This window comes from Didymella exigua, assembly GCF_010094145.1.
Source record: "Didymella exigua CBS 183.55 unplaced genomic scaffold M421scaffold_52, whole genome shotgun sequence".
In the NCBI taxonomy this organism is placed as follows: domain Eukaryota; kingdom Fungi; phylum Ascomycota; class Dothideomycetes; order Pleosporales; family Didymellaceae; genus Didymella; species Didymella exigua.
The window spans coordinates 175,047-194,056 of NW_022984826.1; the positions used below are offsets into that span (position 1 = coordinate 175,047).

At 56.0% G+C, this 19,010-nt stretch overlaps 5 protein-coding genes across 5 annotated transcripts; 3 read left to right on the plus strand and 2 right to left on the minus strand.

Moving 5' to 3' along the window:
- Positions 1-448: 448 nt before the first annotated feature.
- On the minus strand, positions 449-3,617 carry M421DRAFT_328538 (uncharacterized protein). The gene has a single exon (XM_033589357.1). The coding sequence runs from the start codon at positions 3,328-3,330 to the stop codon at positions 709-711; it is 2,622 nt and encodes an 873-aa protein (XP_033443572.1). The 5' UTR covers positions 3,331-3,617; the 3' UTR covers positions 449-708.
- A 1,634-nt stretch (positions 3,618-5,251) lies between these two features.
- On the plus strand, positions 5,252-6,870 carry M421DRAFT_425982 (uncharacterized protein). The gene is made up of 3 exons (XM_033594260.1): positions 5,252-5,763; positions 5,817-6,252; positions 6,300-6,870. Exons 1-3 carry the CDS (start codon positions 5,371-5,373, stop codon positions 6,452-6,454), a joined length of 984 nt encoding a protein of 327 aa, XP_033443573.1. The 5' UTR covers positions 5,252-5,370; the 3' UTR covers positions 6,455-6,870.
- Position 6,871: 1 nt separating this feature from the next.
- M421DRAFT_328599 (translocation protein) lies at positions 6,872-8,486 on the minus strand. Its single transcript, XM_033589358.1, has 3 exons — positions 7,956-8,486; positions 7,346-7,905; positions 6,872-7,292 (listed from the first exon to the last, which is right to left on the minus strand). Exons 1-3 carry the CDS (start codon positions 8,353-8,355, stop codon positions 6,969-6,971), a joined length of 1,284 nt encoding a protein of 427 aa, XP_033443574.1. The 5' UTR covers positions 8,356-8,486; the 3' UTR covers positions 6,872-6,968.
- Positions 8,487-10,644: 2,158 nt separating this feature from the next.
- On the plus strand, positions 10,645-15,625 carry M421DRAFT_75679 (glycosyltransferase family 41 protein; the record flags this gene model as incomplete). The annotated part of the gene is made up of 3 exons (XM_033597155.1): positions 10,645-13,152; positions 13,249-14,919; positions 14,969-15,625. The coding sequence occupies 3 exons, from the start codon at positions 10,645-10,647 to the stop codon at positions 15,623-15,625; spliced, it is 4,836 nt and encodes a 1,611-aa protein (XP_033443575.1).
- Positions 15,626-16,201: 576 nt separating this feature from the next.
- Positions 16,202-17,673, plus strand: M421DRAFT_425986 (uncharacterized protein). The gene has a single exon (XM_033594261.1). It carries the CDS (start codon positions 16,665-16,667, stop codon positions 17,484-17,486), a length of 822 nt encoding a protein of 273 aa, XP_033443576.1. The 5' UTR covers positions 16,202-16,664; the 3' UTR covers positions 17,487-17,673.
- Positions 17,674-19,010: the final 1,337 nt, after the last annotated feature.

A 19,010-nucleotide genomic window follows, 5' to 3' on the forward strand; every position in this document is an offset into this window, starting at 1 on the left:
TGTCTTCAGGGAATATGCATGTACATGCCAAGCTACTGGCGTTAGCCACGGTTGTGGTGATAAGTGGATTCTTTCGGGTTGTGGAACACGTAACTATCATATCTACACTCTGATAGGATGTGTGCTTCGGGTGCTCATGCGATTGCTGCTAGATTGGTCGTCTGGAATTGCGCGATATGCGAACTAGAAATGGTCGCTATTGAAGGACGCCGTCGGTACTTGTCCTGTGATTGCCCAGTCACCACGAACATGCCATAATGACAAGGTCTGCCCCAACGGTAGCTGGAAGGGACCAACGAGTAGAAGGCTTGATTCGACCTAACGCTGAGTAATGGGGGATAGCTCATGCGAACATGAATGATGTATTCAGCGCAATGCGCATGCTATGAGACACCGGAGCAAAAGTAAGCTCTACGGCAGGCATGGTGAGGACTCTCGTCACCTTCACCGCGGACTCCAGCCATCGCTAGCCAGAGCCGACAACTATGTAAGGAATCTATCAACAGGACAGTAGTAACGTGCCATGATAATACAGTAGCAAGAAGACGCAAGGGAGGTCATAAACGAGACTGGAAGGACGAGCTTCATATCGAGTAGATGGTAGAATATGCAACAAGCGATAACAAACTCAAAGATGGCATGACGTCGTAAGCACAACCCAGGGAGACTCGTGAACGCCATAGAAGGCATGGAACAGAAAACGATCTTTCAAACAGCAAGGGTCTGTCGAGCAGTGACAGGCGGAGCAGGAAGCGGCATGTTTGGCGGAGGCGCCGGCAAGGGCATGTTGGGTGGTGGCGCAGGTAGGGGCATGTCCGGCGGCGGAGCAGGTGGTGGCAGACCCATTGCCGGCAGGCTTTTTCGCTGCATCAAGTGCTTTGACTGCGCAGGAGCCTGGAGTGATGCCTCTTCCCTTGAAGCGTCTATGCTAGGGCTTGTGTGCAAGAAGCGGGTCGCTGGAGGTGATCTTTGGCCTGTGCCAGGGACGAAAGATGGCGTTGAAGAGATAGTGATCGTTGGACGGATTGAAGACAAGAAAGGTGCGTGGTCAGAGCGAACCTGCACAGATGTCGGTCGGCGAAGTGTTTGGGACTGAAGGGATTGCAGAGAAGATGTGTGAGCTGAAGGCGAAAGCACGGCTGCAGCAGATGGCGACCGCGGAGGTGCTGTCACAGAGCGGTTGGCTGCCAAAGTCGACAACGATGGATTCCCAGAACTCGGCACGGCTGAAGCTCTGCGCTGAACGGCATTGTTCGAGTTGGCATGCTGGGCCTGCGGACGAACTGGGAAGGGTCGAAGGAAAGGCTTCGGCGTTGCTGAGATGCGGCGCGAACGAGACGGGTCAGACTTGAAAGGAGCCAATTGCGAAGAAGCTGAACCGGTGTGTGATTGTGGGAGACCAACAGACTGTCGTTTAACGGATCGAGGTGGAGACGGTGCACATTCGCGTGGTGGCGGTGAAACAGTTCCTCCTCGAAATGAAGCACTGTAGCTGCCACTATTGAACCTCACTGGGCTGTCTTCGCGACCTTTCAACGTGCCTTCATCGGGAGATCGAACCTGGCTTGCAATGTGCGCAGTGAGCCCCTTGGCTGCCACGAATGGGGGAGCTGGGGCGGCAGACGCTACCTCGAGAGTCTCTAGTTGTGCTGCCTCGGGCTCTATCATCGCTGGTACCTGCAGAGTTGGCGATGTGGGGCCATAAAATGAGTGCCTCTGGCGCATTGCTGGGACCTCGACAGACATACAGCTATCCTCGGTAGTTACTGGCAATGGCTGTACAGATCTACGGCGAGAACCTGTGTCATTACTAGGATTCGAGTGAAGAGATCGGAAAGGACGGTAGGTTTCGCCCTCAGCTACGGGACTGAAGCTCTCGCTTAAGGGTGACTGTGGTGTAGGCGATGAGTCTCTAGATGTGTTCCTGGTTCCAGTGCCGGACGCAGACGTTGCGGTAGACATGTACGAGAAGCGTGAGCGACCTCGCAACTGATCAAGCTGCATCTGAATCTGCGAGATGGGCGTGGAAGACACCGATGATGCCTCAATAGATTGGCGCTTAATACTTTGTCGAGATAATTGCTCGTGAGTCGAGCTCGCTATGCTGGGAGTTCGCTCGGTGCGCTTCCCATCCAAGTCTGAAGTGACATCCTTGAGTGGCAGCGCATGGTACGATGTATGCGCCGAGTCAACAGGAGGTTCCGTCATGGCAATGATATTCAAGTCTCGTTGTACCAGGTACCGATGACTTGTCTCGACAGACGGCTTGCCAGACGAGCCGTCGATCGAGGATGACCCCCTTATGGATTCATCCTTAGCCCTCTGGCCGCCGTTGTTCTCGATCTCCCTCCGCACTGCAGTCATCCAAGAATCCATCTCCTGCGCACTCTCCAAAATCAGAAGAAAGCTGGTTGCAGCTTTCTTGCCAATGGCGTTCGTAGTGCGCAAACGAGAAAGTAATGTGCTCTTGGGGCCCATCTCCACTGTGCCATCGTCATGGGCATGGCTAGAGATTTGCAGTACCCAATGCTTGCCAGGTATCAGATCGCACGCAAATGCTGCTGAGTCCTTGCCCAGCTTCAGCACCTTCTCCGGCTGGCGGTCAAAAGGTCCATCACCTGCGTATTGCAATATGAAGCCTGATGTGACGAGGATGTAGATCTTGTTGACGAGCTCTGGTGCAGACGAGTGGAGGACCGAGTTAGATATCAGGCGCTTGTGCGACTTCTCCAGCTTCTTGGTCTCACTGCTGTTCTCCCCAATTACTGGTAAGTCGCGAGCGTTCTCTATTTTTTCCCTTATCAATTCAGCTTGTCGACGCTGACTCTGCGTCCGCATCAACACTTCAGGAGGGAAAACACACGCCTGCACGGTAGCGTGCTTGACCGATTGCGGGAAGGCTTGAAATAACGGCGGTGGTTCCCAGTGACCAGCATCATTTGCTGGCGGTGGCGGCTTCATGGACATTGGACGGAACAATAGACTGGATCGAGATCGTATCGACTGCGGGGCAGCGGGCGTAGGGTTCTGTCTGAGTGCAGATTTAGGCGGCACTTCAGGCTTCGGAGGTGTTTGTGGGCGCATGGGGACAGCTAGTCCAACCTCTGTGTGACCTCGAGCTGTTTCCACTTTCGGCCGACTAAACAGACTGAACAACGACATCTTTGACGGTGCTCGCGCGAGCTTTGACGCAGCGCTTTGCTCACTTGGGCCAGATACCGACCGTGAGGCTGCTTCGCGCAGGTTGGCTGTTGATCGAGTAAAGCGCCATCTTGAGTTCGACGATTGAGGCGCTAGATGGCGCAAGCTGTGGTTGTCGTTTGGCGCCATGGCAAGCGTAGCCGAACAGACCTGTGTGTGATATGGTTACTGCATGGAAGGTGGTGTCTCCCTCGTATGCGTGATGACTGGGGGGAGTGTTGTTATGGTGACGGTAATGGCGGGGCCGCCAGACAAGGCAAGTCAAGGTCCAGAAACCGGCAGTTGTCGTACAGCGGCTGAAGGATATGATATATATCGACGGCGAACGTTTTCGGAGTGAGCTGCAAGGATGATGCTGTTGGAAAAAAAGTAAGCGACGATTGGTAAACAGCGGCGCTTGGACGAAACAAATTGGTAGGTGTCGTCAGTGACCAATTCGTGTGATGAACTTGTCCAAGATACGAAGAAAGGTTCTAACGAGCGTTCTATAACCCAACAGGGCTATAATGGAAGAAGAAACGAACGTCAAACGAGAGGACAGGACGTGAGCCCCTGGGGCCTGGGCACGGAGGTTCGCAGCAGTTATGATGGAGGCTGAGAAGGGAGGGAGGGCCTGAAACACGTCTTGACGACGACGGGATGGTGGAAGAAGGAAAGTGGCGGAGGTGCTAGCTGCCGCAGACTGTCGCTCTATTCAGGGCCATGCGCAGCCTGGGGCTCTTGCTGTGTGATCCGATGGCTGCTGGCCTCAGGTGTGGCCCCTTTTGCTGGGCAAGAGATGAACGGCGCCGTCACGCTAGACTAGTTTCGGCAAAAGCTACCCCTGCGGAATGTTTGACAAAACCCGCGACGGTAGAGCTCGGCGACAACGTCTTTGCGCAGAGCTGCTTTTTGCTATATAGCTGACCCACCGCCGGCGGTTTGAGGAGCCTTTGCTTCTTTATTGCATGTGGTGGCCTGGACGGAGGAGTGTTTCGCGGCGATGTTGTCAGGTTTCTGGCAGGACCCTGAGGCAGCTTGAGGCCAAACACTGCTGGGATGGCGCCTGCTGAAAGGCGCGCGCTGATACTGCACATGATTAAACTTCAGAAGAGCCCGAGCCCGACGACAAACTTTGTCTGGGCCTCAGACTTGGTGGAGCAGACTGCACATCAAACTCGTCCTCCGATCGCGCTTGCTGCAGGGTTCAACAATAATTTATTATTGCCGACTTCAAACTGCCACGCTGGTGATTTGATGGGCTGAAGGCCTCAACCATGAATTCACACTGACCATGATCCCACGCTCCGCGAACTCTGCCTGAGAGCCCACAGCCGCGTGTTTGGATGCGGGAGCACCCCGTGCGTTTGGATGCGTCCCCTCCGTTTGAATTCTTCCATCGCTTTGGTTGTGTTGTGTATGATCGGCATTGTCCTGCAGGGGCTAGCGTCGTGGTCCTCACTCCGGATGTTGACGCCCGACATACTAGGTACTAGAGCGAGGTCTGATATCGACACGTTCCGTGCAACATCCCAAGTGGGCAGAGGGTATCACTTCGAGTTCCATGTTGGGCAGTCAGTCACTACCAGCGTGAGATCAGCAGCATGCGACGGTGCTCCAATCGTTAATACCTACACCCTGCGAGCGCCCGACCTTCGCAGTGACACAGACACCGACGCACACAACGCACATACGGCCCCTCCGGTGTCATAAACGTTGGCGCGGCGTTCTCACGGGGAACTTTCTTCCGCCAACACGAGTCTGTGCTCGGGCTGTCGTGCATGTGCTCGGGCACGCGGGGGTTCCCCTCTGAAGGCAGGTCATCAAATCAAAACGCGTGACCATGCTAACCGGTCGCAGAGGTAAATGAGGAAACGAAGGCGATGTACCAACACGAAGTATAGGTGGTGCTTAGGCCCGTGGCGTTTACGGTTGATGGTCGCCCAAACTTTGGAGCCGTACCTGCGTTAAGCCAGCAGGCTAATGCGTCACTGCGGGGTGCTCAAGCCGGTGCTCTAACGGCCGACATGGATCAGCCCACTCGAGCTCGAAAGAAAACACCTGAATCTCACCAGCTCACCGCATTCGTTGCCGCATAACTGCAGGGTCACGTGTGGTTCTGTCATCCTATTACCTAGCACACTGATTCTGGCTATCGCCGCGTGACATCAGCTCACACCACCGCCCTCTATGGCACCCGACTTGAACACGCTCCCGCCCTCCCCGCTGCAATCGCCCTCGGCTTCAAACGGCACTTCACGCAACCAGTCGCCTTCAGCATCCCGCACCATGGCTGCCTCGCCGCACTCGCTGGCTGCCACTGCGGCAATGAACGCAGGCATCCAGAACGAAGATCAGCGCCGACCTTCTTCCGGCAGCATTCGGAGAGACGTCGAACGAGCGCGCCGCCGGTCGAGCATCCGCATGAACCTCAACTTGAACGACCCAGCTGTGCCCGCTCCTGGTGAGATGCAGCGCAGTCCATCGGCCCGTAGTCGAGGCCCATACAGCCCCCGCCACGAGCGTGCACCCAGCCTGGGCGAGCTGCACCAAGAGCTAGAGTATGAGCAGGAGGGGCAGGTGGTGCGTGGAATATGTGCTGGGTTCTTCACTGGCGCGCATGCTGACAATCCTAGAACCGCCTCCTCAACATGATCCGCCAGCAGCAAGCCCAGATCGACACTCTGACAGCTGGACAGCAACAGCCTTCCAACTCGGCCGTCGACGACGGTACACCTACCTCTGAGCGCTCCATGTCCTTCTCTCGATCTCAGTCGCAGGCTACCCATGCGCATGTTCCCACCTCTGTCATCTCGCCTCTCCCAAGCGCCGCACAACCCCGCTCACGATCGCCGTTCAACATCAGCCGCCAATCGTCGTTCGCAGACCGCTCAAGAGGTGGCAGCCACACCGGCTCCCCTGCCCTGCGCCCGTTCCCTGGCGCACCGCATGAGGCTCACGAGATGCTGCCTAGCTCCGCAACAGGGAGGGACGAGAGCACCTTCTACCAGGCCGAAACTCAGAACCTCACACGAGAGAACCAGATGCTGAAGCTGAGGATTAGAGAGCTTGGTATGTCCACCGTGAAGTGATTGCGACCAGACACTGACCATGTCCAGAGCGACAGTTGGCAGATCAGAACCCTACAAGCCAGATGACGCACTCGCCCGCGATCCACTCGAGCCTCGTCCCCACCCCAGGTGGCAGTCGCGACAGCGCGGAGCAGAGCACGGCGACGGAGGCGTCTTCGAACCCAACGGCATCAGCGGAATAGAACTCTTCCTTGGACTGCGTTACTGATCAGGCGTTTGGCGGGGTATGCATCACACGATCTTGACAGGACATGTCGACGACGAAACGAATAGCATGGGACGGAGTTTAGGGTAGCATTTTCGACCTCGACACAAATCACACACCTACGAGAATTTTTGGCTTCGTCCGGGCAACAGTTACGCTGACCATCTCCAAGCAACACAGTCAGATTTGTGGCTACCAAGCGCTGCGTAGATGGCCATGCGTAGCCATGCTGATCAGCACAGATGATGAATGGTCCCTTGCGGGTTGAGCGTGGTGTCAACATATCCTCGCTGGTCATGAAATTGTGCTAGATAAGCTTGGGCAACGCGAACGAGCAGAGATAAACATGCAGCGTGATGTATTTGCGAATCTAAATCGGTCACACATTCCCATGGACCCGTCGACTCGTCCTGCTTGACACCAGACACCTGCTAACCCATGCAAACGACAATGCCCAAACCACAATTCATTCACTACTCCCAAACGGCTCTCTACTCGTCTTCAGCTTCTTCCACCGTCGCCCGCGGCGGGCGCTGTGTGACGTCTCCTGTTGCTGTGGGCGCGGCCTCGGAGCCCGTGGGCTGGGGCGCAGAGTCTGCGGCCACGAGCTGAGGCGCGCCGTGGGGGTGCTGGTGCTGGTGCTGGTGCTGCTCCTCTTCGGCGATCTCTTCAACGTGGCCATGCTGCTGCTGATGCTCGAGTGGTGTGAAGCCCTTCTTGCCCTTTGGCTTCGTTTCACCGTTCGCCTTTGCGGCGAGCTTGGCGGCCTTCTTCTCCTTCTTGGCCAGCTTCTTTTGCGTGATGTCCTCTGGTGTCTATAAAACATTAGCATGCGAACGAGGTGCTTGTTGGGTGGGATTAATCATACCTCCTGCCATGCCCACACTGGCCTGAACGAGTCGAAGAAGCCCACATCCTCGAACAGGTTGGGGTAGAGCCAGAGACCGGGCGACGCAGCGAACATGGTGATGATGAACAGGATCAACCGCACTATCGCCATGGCGAAGAACAGTCCAATCAGACCCAGCATGCCCATGCTCAGGTACCATACACCCTGTCTAAGGAATAGCGGCCACAGCGGGAACAGCACGACCGCCATGACGAGCACCAACGCACCCGCAGCGTACGCCTTCTGCTTCCACTGCGAACCCTCGTACAGCCAGATGTAGTAGTTGTCGTCGTTGGCTTCCTGGTGCTGTTCGATGCGGACGGTCCACAGACCCTTGACGCGCTTGGCCTTGGCGTGATTGTGGCCTTCGTGGCCCTGCTCGGGGTCGACCTTGGAGACGCGGAGGGCGAGGAGGGAGAGCGGAAGCAGCTTGAATGTGTTCTCGGCGGAGGCGCGGTCGTGGACTTCGGGGAGGAGAGGGTTCTTCGCGCGCGCTTTCTGATACGCGGGAGATGAAAGGGCGCGAATGGCGCGCAGGACTGCAGTCCAAGTTAGCATAAGCTCTCGTGAAGCCGATGCATGTGCCTACCTCTGAACATGTCCTTGCGCTTCTCATCGTGGATGACTGTCCTTGGCTTCAAGTCCTGCGACTTGAGGAAGTTGGCTACGGCAATCGCCTCTGGCTTTGGGGGCCCGGGCTGGATTGGCTGTTGCTGCTGCTGCTGCTGCTGCTGTTGCTGGGCCTGCATCTGCGCCCGCATTTGCGCCTGCTGCTGGGCCATTGCCTGTGCTTTGAGTCTCTGAACGTATTCCTGGACGGACAGTCCATGCTTCTCTGCTTCCGCTGCGAGCTGGCGCTGCATCATGGCGATCTGCTCGGGCGTGGGCTGCTGGCCGGGCTGGGGGAAGCCTGGCGGCGGCCCTTGGAACTGTCCCTGGGGAGGGCCCTGAGGCGGTCCCTGAGGTGGTGGTCCTCCTGTCTCAGACATTTCGTAATTGTGTGTATCGTTGCCTGCACGGTGGAAGATAGATCGTTCAAGTGCAGCAGTGGCACGGTCCAAAGGAGTGTGGGATTGGGGCGACAGGCTTGTGGGGTGTTATTTCACTGTTGGAGCCACCTTTCAATCATCAATGGCAGCTGCAGGGATCCAGGTCCCGCTCCGAGCCTGACTAAGCAAACTTTTTCATCAAAAACTTCGCAGCTTCACAGTTGTTTCACTTCAAACAACTTCCTTCCCACGGATCTCGACAACACCAAATAGCCCTCGAGGGCTTGTAGCAGCTTGATGTGTGGTACATGCTGCGCTCTGCTGCCTCGCAGGTGGCCGGGAAGTGCTTTCACCGGCCTACTGCTCACTATCACATACCGCCTCAGTTCAGGCTCGCTGCGTGCAGTACCTAGCAGCTTTCACCACACTCCTCCTTCGCCTAGGAATGCTGCGTGTTCATGCTCGTCTGTTGGGGAGCGCCGGGTCGATCTGCGGCGGAAGGCGCGTTGAGGCGGTGCCTTGTACTGCATAGACTCATGCGGTGTCACGTTACGAAGACATGCAGCCCTCGAGTAGCAAACATCAGTCAGTGTCGCAACTGACAAGCACTCTCCCTCCATCCTGGTCACCGTGATAGACCTCGGTGTCCGTAGCCGTCCTTCTGCCGTGACATACCACTTCACCAACACTCTGGGACTTATCTCCACGTCTTTGACTGGACCATGATATATCCCTATTTTGGTGTGAAGAAGATTGAAGAACCCCTTACTCATCGCGGTAGTCTTGCCTCTGGTTTGGCTTCAGCGATCCATCATCGAGGGTCGACATTACAGTTGTAGAAGAATGACTTGTCAAATTGACTGCTTCTGTGTCCATGAGTGACCTGCCAACGTCAGCCCTACGTTTTGGAGATGAAACGATTCGCTGCTTTAGCTGATCACGGCCCGCAAAAGCACAGTGCAATGGTTGAATATGACATGTCAATCCTGAGCCCCACCGTGTGCCTGCTGAGTCGAGCAAGTAAGCGACCTGCGGCGCTGGCGCAAGCAGCCGTGTGCGTTGCAGTAATCCAGGTAACAGACAGTGGCTCAGCCCACGCCCTGCAGCAACAATAGAAGAGGCATCTGCATGCACAGGAACTGGCAAAGACGGGTCGTCTGGTGGGCAAGGGTGGATGCATGTGGCCCATGATGTGGGCCTGGCACCCGCAGATGTGTACGGGTTATAGGCGCAGGCGGCCTGATTGGTATGTGACGATCTCGACGTTGGAGAATAGGGACGGCTGCACGCCGCCTGCAACATGGCAGTGGAGGACCTCAGTAGTAAAGCGAAGTCTGCTCCTGCAATCCACTGTCTCTGTCTGCACGCCAGCGCGCTGCATTATTGCAGTTGGGAGCGAGGAAGCTGCTCGCCCGTGCCGCCTACATCACATTACGGGCGCCCCAGACGGGCATCATGCAGGCAGGGGTTGTCCAAGCCACCACCTTACGACTTGGTTGTGCGCAGGAGTGGATGGGGCAACGCCTGCTGGGGATCCGCTGCATTATTGAAGCTCGTCATCTCGCCGTCTAACGTGCCGTCAAATAGCAACGTCGTCCCGCGCGGTTCCTGGGTCTGGTCAAACACCTGCTGGCTCTCCAGCTGCGCGCCAGACAGCGTCCAGCGCTGCGCCGCCGACTCGCAGCTTACAGCTTGCAGCTTACACCCTCCGTGCTCGAACGGTCCCCCACGCGCAAGGCAGCACCAGGCAACTGCCCTCCACGCGGTTCTACAGCGTGGGAGCGCTGTGCTCCAGTATCTCGTAGTAGTGGCTCGGTGGTCGTCCACGTCGCCCAAGTCTGACTTCTGACGCCGCATTCCGGCATCGACTGCCTCGACGCCGCGCTCTGCCCTGCCCTTGCATAGCTCCTCGCCTCGCACCACGACCGCTGTGCTGACACACACCCGTACCTGCGCCTGCGCCCACACCCTCACCTTACATACACCCACTCCTCACATACTACCACTCCTCACATACTACCACTCCTCACATACTCCCACTCCTCACAAACACCCACACCGACGCGCTGTCCGCCCGCGCCACCAACACGACCTGCAGCAACAGGCCGACCTAGCAACCACGCCTTCACCACCTCCCCCCGGGGTCTCTGCTGGCCACCTCAGCCGGCACGACGACACCCGGACGCGACGCTTCCTGGCCCCGACGAGCAAGACATGTCCACTGCAGCAGACGGGCGCCGACTCCGCGAAGGCATAGGCACCAGCCGGTCTTGGTGAAGCCCCCGCACCATGACTATGGTCCGCCAACACCCCCCGCAACTGCAGCCGCCGCTCCTCTCCCCCTACCGACCCACCGACCCCGCCGCTCCTTCCCACCCCTCGCTGCTCCGTCACAACAGCACTCCAGATGGCGCCAGCCTGCAGCGTCCGGCGCAGTACGCCCACCCCCTCTCCCGACACCACTCGTACACCTCGCAGGCCTCCGAGCCTGACCGCGCGAAACCTCCAGAGCACATGCTCCGCCGTAAGACGCCGAACGGAATCCTCGCCGCCGCCTACGACGGGACCTCGGTCGAGGACAACGGCGCCCCGCATGCCACCAAGCACATACTGCTGCCGGTCACGGCCGAGTCCAGCGTACACTACGGCATCAAGCAGGACCTCGCGCTTCGCTCTCCAAGCATCAACGGGCCCTACGCACACTTCACGCAGGAGAGATCGGCCGAATGGAGCCCGAGTCTGTACTTCGAGACGGGCTCCGGCCGGACAAGCCAGCACATTCCCCAGATCGACTCGATGCTCAACCAGATCCCCCCGCTGCAGCAGACGCAGATGCCCTATGCCATGTATGGTCCCCAGTTCGGTGGAGTCATGGGTCCTAGCATGCAAAGCCCGTTTGCGCCAACAGCGTCGAACGACCAAGGGCCGTTTGGACCCTACTGGCCTGATGGCGCCTACGTCCCATACCAACCTGCCGCCATGCGAGACCCTCGATACCTGCATCACCCTGCCCACAATTGGAGCCATCCTCAACATCTGCCGTACATGTCACGAGGCTACAACAACCCGATTCCCGGTGCATCTGGCTTTGCCCCGCAGACGTACCAGCTCAACCAGCCAATGTACCAGAGTCTCGGTGCGCTTGGCCACGAGTATCCAGCCTTTGGACAGGGGCATAACCCGAGCTTCCAAACACCAGGTCTGCCGCCCCATATGCTGCAAGCTCGTCAGGACTACTTTGCCTCTGGCCAGTCAACACCTGTACCTGGACAGTCTACCGTTTCGACGCCCCGTCCCGAGTATGCGTCTCAGTCGATGAACGGTCAGTCTCGAGAGAAAGTTTTTGCCTGGGCACACACAGTCTACGTTGACCTTCTCAAGTTCTTGCAGTATACGAGAAAGGTACACATGCAGCAAACCCACGGACGTCAGGCACAGAGACCGCACATATATCCAAAGCCACCTCGACAACCAGGAGCGAATCTGGACGCGAAACCGACTCCGCAAAGACGGTTGTCATCTCCATCCATCAGCTCACAATCGCCCTTCCAGCCTCCCTCAGACAAACCGTCAAGACGCCCAGCGCACTACAGATCTGCATCGTCGTATTCTTCAACCGGTCTTGAGCCTAGCCAGCAGCGACAGTCATGGCAACAAGTGAGCCAGCAGCACCCCATACTTCCCCAAGCTTCTAGTATGGAGCCCGCACGCACTCTCCGCAGGTCATCCGGATCGGTCTCAAGCGTCCAGCAAGGACTACGCCCAGACATACCGCCCAGCATGACAGCCGCGTCGGCGCTCGAAGCGATAACTGAGCATTGCGAGGAGAGCAATTGGAAGTGGATCGATGGCATGCTACTGGGCGGGTGTCTCGCATATGCTTTGGGCGATTACCAGAAGGCACAGAATTGGTACAAGCATATCCTTACACTAGACACCGACCATGTGGAGGCTATTTCCAATCTTGCCGCAACTGTGCTTGCACTCCAGCAAAGGAAGGATGCGGAACGCTATTGGAGGCGGGCTGTCAAGTTGCGTCCAAGCTACTTTGAGGCTGTCGAACACCTCATTGGCCTTTTGTGTAGTGACCAGCGAGGGCGAGAAGCCGTGCAGGTCATCGAGGAGGTCGAACGTGCTTTGCGATTCGCCAGGAGAAGTGACGCTCTCAGGAGCCTCGAGCTTGAGAGCGAGCGTCCGCGCTCTGGCGTCAGTGATTCACCCGGTTTATCAGAGGGTTCAGATCGGCCGCTGTTCGAGTTCGAAGGAGAAGATGAGTCTATCTTTAAGGATCTGGAGGAGCTTCCCGGCTCAGACCAGCCCGGCTTCGGAACGAGCGGATACGCGATACCTGGATGCGACAATGGCCGCATTCTCGCCTTGGTGCACGCCAAGGGCAACATGCTGTACGCCCTGGGGAACAACACCGAAGCTGCAAAAGCATTTGAGAACGCTATTCTCATCGGAGCGGGCACCCAAGCTGATGGTATTCGCGGTCTGATCAAACGGATCTTGTCTGTTGTCGGCTACGAAGCTTCAGAGCGGTCGCCTGGCGGTCGCAGAGTGATACCATCATCAGATCCGGTGCTTCTTCCGCCAGACTCGGCGACCAGAACTGCCCATCTTTGCTTCCCTCCACACGGCCAATTGCCGGGCCTTGCTCACATTGCAAGTGACGGTCTCGCACGCAAAGCAGCGATCTCGACGACAAGCAATTCTCTGCTGTCTTTGGCGAAGATTTTTCAGGATGGAATGGCTACCAATTCTCCGAGAACTGCACCACATCAGAGCAACTATGGCGTACGCGATATCCTTGCACTCTACTACCTCTCTTTGTCACTGCAGCCAAGCCCTTCTACAGCGAACAACGTGGGCATCCTGCTTGCTAGTGTACAGCAATCTGCGCCGTCGAAGCCGATATCCGTTTCGAAATCGACGCCGTACCCGCAGATACCCGGACTGGTCCCAGGCAGCGGCGTTGCGCTCGCGCTTGCCTACTACTACTATGGTCTGCAACTTGACAGACGCCACGCGCACCTCTACACGAACCTAGGCAGTCTGCTCAAAGACATTGGTCAGCTGGATGTCGCTATCTCAATGTACGAGCAAGCTGTACAATGTGATCAGAATTTCGACATAGCTCTCGCCAACCTCGCAAATGCCGTCAAAGACAAAGGGCGCATCAGCGACGCGATTGTATACTACAAAAGAGCCGTGAAGTCTAGTCCCGACTTCGCCGAGGCAGTGTGTGGACTTGCAAATGCGCTGAACTCAGTATGTGGCTGGACCGGTCGAGGAGGCATCGCTGATGGCCAGGGTGCACGAGACCGCTGGCATGTCGACGAAAATGGCATGCTTCTTGACGCAAGAATCCCGGGTGCTTCGAGTTCTGGTTGGGTCCACAAGGTCGTCAAGCTCGTGGAGAAGCAGTTGGCAGATGGCGAAGGCTGGGGGCGTGGAATCATGGATGAGCGCTTCCTCAAAGATATCTGCCGCCCTCTTGCATTGACCGGCGGTACTACAGAAGAGATCAAAGAAAAGCAAAAAAGTTTGCTGAGCGTTGTGACTGGATGGAGAGGACACAAGTGGGAAGGCGCCCGCATCGTACGTCTGGTCGAGCGCGCCATCAGACGAATGACTTGGCAGTGGTACCAGGACAGGTACGTCACGGGGAAAGAGCGGTCGCCAGAGAGCTATCGCAGGCCGCACTTGCCCGCAGCGTTGACAGTACCTGCGGCGCCTACCGTTCTTCCGTTTCACACGTTCACATGCCCTATGTCTGCTGAGCAGATTCGCATGATCTCGCAGCGTAACGGATTGCGTATCTCATGCTCGACTCTCCGGGCACCCTGGCTTCCCGCAACCATCTTTCAGCCGCCACCTCCACCTAGGCCCTATCTCAAGGTTGGCTACGTCTCTTCCGACTTCAACAACCATCCCCTGGCGCATCTTATGCAGTCAGTTTTTGGCTTCCACGATACAAACAAGGTCAAGGCATACTGCTATGCGACAACTGCCAGCGATGGCTCGGAGCACCGCAAGCAGATCGAGAGGGAATCGCCAGTCTTCTACGACGCAAACAACTGGTCAGCGGAACGACTTGTCAACCAGATCATTAAGGACGGTATCCACATCCTGATCAATCTCAATGGATACACAAGAGGAGCACGCAATGAAGTTTTTGCGGCACGTGCAGCTCCCATCCAGATGTCGTTCATGGGTTTTGCAGGAACTCTGGGTGCGGAGTGGTGCGACTATCTTCTCGCGGATGACACATCTGTGCCGCCAGACACTCTTAGGCAATGGCGCCGCAACATCGACATGGAAGACGCTCTGGTGGACGAGAACAGCGGAGGGTCGGATAAGGAATGGATATATGGCGAGAACATTGTTTTCTGCCGCAACACATTCTTCTGCTGCGATCACCGACAGAGTGCGCCTGATTCACAAGGCCGTCAGCCCAATTGGAAGGAGGAGCAGGAACGGAGATGGGCTATGCGCAAAGAGATCTTCCCACAGCTGCGGGATGATGCGATCATCCTTGGTAACTTCAACCAGCTCTACAAGGTAAGCGTGACGGTTTGGACTGTCGCCAATAAGACTAATCCATATATAGATCGAACCTACCACGTTTCGAACCTGGCTTCGAATTCTACAGCGCCTGCCGAAAGCCATTTTGTGGCTTCTGCGATTCCCCGATTTGGGCGAGACCAATCTCAGGCAGACCGCGCTCATGTGGGCTGGCCCGGAGGTTGCCAACCGAGTCATCTTCACCGACGTAGCGCAGAAGTCACAGCACATCTCCCGTGCCCGGGTTTGCGACTTATTCTTGGATACGCCGGAATGTAACGCACACACAACGGCTGCCGACATCCTCTGGTCAGGGACACCTCTGCTCACACTGCCTCGTTACAAGTATAAGATGTGCTCGCGGATGGCAGCCTCAATTCTCAAAGGCTCATTGCCCGAAACCGCCGAAGGCGCACAAGCAGCCAAGGAGCTCATCGCCGCCGATGATGAAGATTACGAAGAGAAAGCAGTCCGCCTCGGCGCGGACTGTATCTACCAAGGCCACCGCCCGACAGGTCGCCTGAGCCAGCTCCGCAAGATGCTTTATGAAGCGCGATGGACAAGCGCCCTTTATGACACGAAACGATGGGTCCGAGATCTCGAAGAAGCCTACGCAATTGCTTGGAAGAGATGGGAGAAGGGAGAAGGAGGAGACATCTGGCTGAAGGATTCGAAATCATCACGATTTGAGGAACTCGCCTAAACAAGTAATCGCATGGGAGGACATCGGCTACACGGGTACTGTTCTGGAGACTACTGTCGCCGCGCACTTTTGAATTTAGCGAGCACACATATGCACCGCACCGCAGTTGTTGAGTTTGAGCCCATGAGCGGCTCTGATACCCCTTTTAAGTTCACATCTACGCATTCGTTGATTATAACCGCACTTTGGGAGTCGTAATGAGGGCACGTTGGATACGAGGATGGGTGTTAGACGGTCGCTATCGATAGGAAAGCATTGGAGGCGTTCGTTGAGTAGATGGAATTGATATCAAGTTTTTTGAATGGTGCCTGATGGCTGTCGGACCCTTGACCTCAATTCCAAAGCCAGAGCTTGTAGACGTGATGGCCTGCTCGGGGTCGTGCTCCTGAGCCTCGTCAGCCTACGACACTACTACAGCAAGGCTGACGTATGCTGCAAGATCGCTAGTCCACCTCAGGTTACTTCGTAGAGCTGGTTGGACTCCACCACACGCCTTTCCCAATCAAGTTAGAGGCGGGTGAACAACTGCCCGCTGCGGATGAACTCTTGCACATAAACACCAGCACTGCCTTTCAAGTCCTTTCAAAAGCCTAAATTTCGACACAATGCTGCGCCGAAGGAGAGACAAAGACCAGGCTACAGCCATCGATGTCGGCCGAGCTGGACGGTGCTGCAACGGGGAATGAACGAGGATTGGCTTACGGTACTGGAAATTATGCCTCCGACAAACAACCCATTCGTATACGACGAATCAGAGTCGTTGTGGGTGTTTGCGCGACCACACAAGCTGGATAATACGATGTTGGATCATCCGTTTTGGGCGAGACTTGCAAGCCATACTCACGTTGCTGACCGAGTATAAGTAGAAGCGTTGGGCTCGATGGGACAGGATTCGTACATCTACACTACGGACCTTGACAACACCAAACAAGCTTCGAAGCTTTTCAAGATATATTAGCTGAATTCTAATTCCGCTACATTGAGAGCCATCCCTCACAACCAACTCAATCATCTACTGAAGACAATCTCCACTCTCACCATGTCTCCGCCCACGCAGACCCTCGCCTTCTTCGGCGCCACAGGCGGCGTCACAAACACCACTCTTGCCAAGACCCTCAACGCCGGCTACCACAGTACAGCACTAGCCCGTACACCACAGAGGCTAATCGACATGCTGCGTACTGCACACTCAGTTCCTCTGGAGATCATCGAGAAATACCTTACCATCCACACCGGCGACGTCAAAGACATCTCCGCCGTCTCGGCTGCTCTGAAGAATCCCCTCGACCAGTCCAAGCTGGTTGACACAATCATCTTCGGAATCGGCGGCTACCCCGTCATGCAGCGGAGCCTCCTCCAGCCCATTACGCTCAACGACGTGCACATCTGCGAGGACGCCATCTCGACCATCTTCCGCGCTCTCGAAGCACTCGAAATCCAGGGAGTCACACAGTCGAAAACCGGCCGGAAACCCTTGTTCAGCACCATTTCCACCACTGGAATCAGCGATAAAGGCCGCGATGTCCCGCTCTTGCTGTACCCGCTGTACATCTACGTGCTTCATGTTCCGCACGAGGATAAAAGGAAAGCCGAGCAGTTGCTTATCAATGATGACGGCAAGCATATTCGCGATTGCGTTGTTGTGAGGCCCACGCTGTTGACGGATGTCGCAGCAAGCGGGGTGGAGAAGTTGAGGGTCGGGTGGGAGTGGAAGGGTGCGGAAACGGAGAAGGCTGGCATCAAAGATAAAGGTCCGGAGCTTGGATGGACAGTGGGTAGGAAGGATGTTGGAGGGTGGGTATTCGAGAAAGTAGTTCGGGAGGGTGGTTGGGAGGGGCGGTGTGTGAGTTTGGCGTACTAGAGTCGAACAAGTGATTTGGACTCTTCGCGCTGGTGTATGATGTTTTTGTTACCTGGCGTTCTACGATGGTCCCTTGTCTTTTGTCATCATGAGCGCTTTCGAACTCTGGAGCACTCGATTCCGGTTTGAAAGCTCCCAATTGTAACTCTTCGATTTCGACCGATACTCATACCGAGCTCTACCCAGCCATCCTCATTCACCGTCAAATCATCAGTCGAGCCTGTATCGTCCCGCTTGAGGTCCGCCCCCTCCGATTCCTTTGTTCCGGCTCTAATGTTGCCATCATCTGCAGCCACTCTGCCTTCTTTTCCGGACTAGTGGCCTTGTCTGTTGCTTTCACAGGCGCGTGATGACATCGCTTCTTGGGATTGTTAGTAGCTTTCAGATCTCTTACAGGCTATCTTGCAGCAATGAGATCCGCACACTCTGTGACGTGCGTTGATCGACTGGAGTCACAAGCTTCATCACCCTGAGATTGATGTGTGCTTGGGCTTTGAGGCTTACTTCGCTTTCGCGTTGTGCAATGCGGACGAGACAACGTACTTTCTGTTCCGATCGTAAGCTCTGTTGCTGTAATATCATCTATTGCAGCAGATATCATGCCTATTTACCAGCCAATTTAGGGGTGCTAATGTATGTACATTGTGCCTCCTTTTTGGCTGCGACATCATCTGATCCCTAACGGATTACACCAAGCCTGCTGTGCGTTATGAGATTTTGAAGTCGCTCTTGAGCAGTTGTTTCCGGGGTGGTTAGGACAGGTAGAAGGACCCTGTTTCGACATACACTGTTAGAGGCTAAGAGACACGCGTCACGCTGCAAGCTTACCGCACCGTTTCAATATACGACGCGCACTGCTGTTAGATCCTCAGAGTCACCTCGAAACGATACTGCCACTGGGGAGCGATAGCTCTCGCTCGCCCAGCGCCTGCCGCGTTGTGCAGCGTTGCCCCACCATCTCGCTGGAATGTGGAAGCACTGGCATCCGTTGCCTCGAGCCATTGTTACCATTTGCTGGTGGGTTTGACCCTAGTAGAAACTATCCCGTGTATCTATGATTTCCAGCAAACTCGACTCTGACCTATTACGCAACTTACCTTCCCCGCCGTCTTGCCGCAAGACCCTTCCACGTTTTTCGTTGCCTGTCCGGATCGTTGCCTGTCCGGATCGTTGACACCCGAGCTAATCATGATGATCCGGTGCATAAGAGTTAGGTAAGGGTAGGCGAACAGCGCCTTCTACCTCTAGAGACACTGAGGAAGAACAAATCGATACTGAGCATGCACGGCTTGGAGGCTCGTTGACCTGCGCTGCATCGAAGCCGACAAGACGGCCACCTGTCCAACGAAGATTCAACTGTCTTTCAGGACCACGAATACGGTCTGGGTCACTTCAATGTAGTACACGCAGGTCGGATTTGTTAATCCGGGTGGCCGAACACAAATAAGTCTTTTTTTGCGTTCAAGAATGAGCGCTTCCTCTACTTTGTTGAGTTTCGTTCATGCAGACTTTGAGAACCAACGG

Bases quoted from the DNA above. Each gene is read 5' to 3' on its own strand.
- M421DRAFT_328538 (XM_033589357.1), bottom strand. From the start codon at position 3,330: ATGGCGCCAAACGACAACCACAGCTTGCGCCATCTAGCGCCTCAATCG.
- M421DRAFT_425982 (XM_033594260.1), top strand. From the start codon at position 5,371: ATGGCACCCGACTTGAACACGCTCCCGCCCTCCCCGCTGCAATCGCCC. The intron at 5,764-5,816 runs GTGCGTGGAATA...TGACAATCCTAG, and splicing joins ATGAGCAGGAGGGGCAGGTG to AACCGCCTCCTCAACATGAT. The intron at 6,253-6,299 runs GTATGTCCACCG...GACCATGTCCAG, and splicing joins GCTGAGGATTAGAGAGCTTG to AGCGACAGTTGGCAGATCAG.
- M421DRAFT_328599 (XM_033589358.1), bottom strand. From the start codon at position 8,355: ATGTCTGAGACAGGAGGACCACCACCTCAGGGACCGCCTCAGGGCCCT. The intron at 7,906-7,955 runs GTAGGCACATGC...CTTGGACTGCAG, and splicing joins GCGCAAGGACATGTTCAGAG to TCCTGCGCGCCATTCGCGCC. The intron at 7,293-7,345 runs GTATGATTAATC...AATGTTTTATAG, and splicing joins CAGTGTGGGCATGGCAGGAG to ACACCAGAGGACATCACGCA.
- M421DRAFT_425986 (XM_033594261.1), top strand. From the start codon at position 16,665: ATGTCTCCGCCCACGCAGACCCTCGCCTTCTTCGGCGCCACAGGCGGC.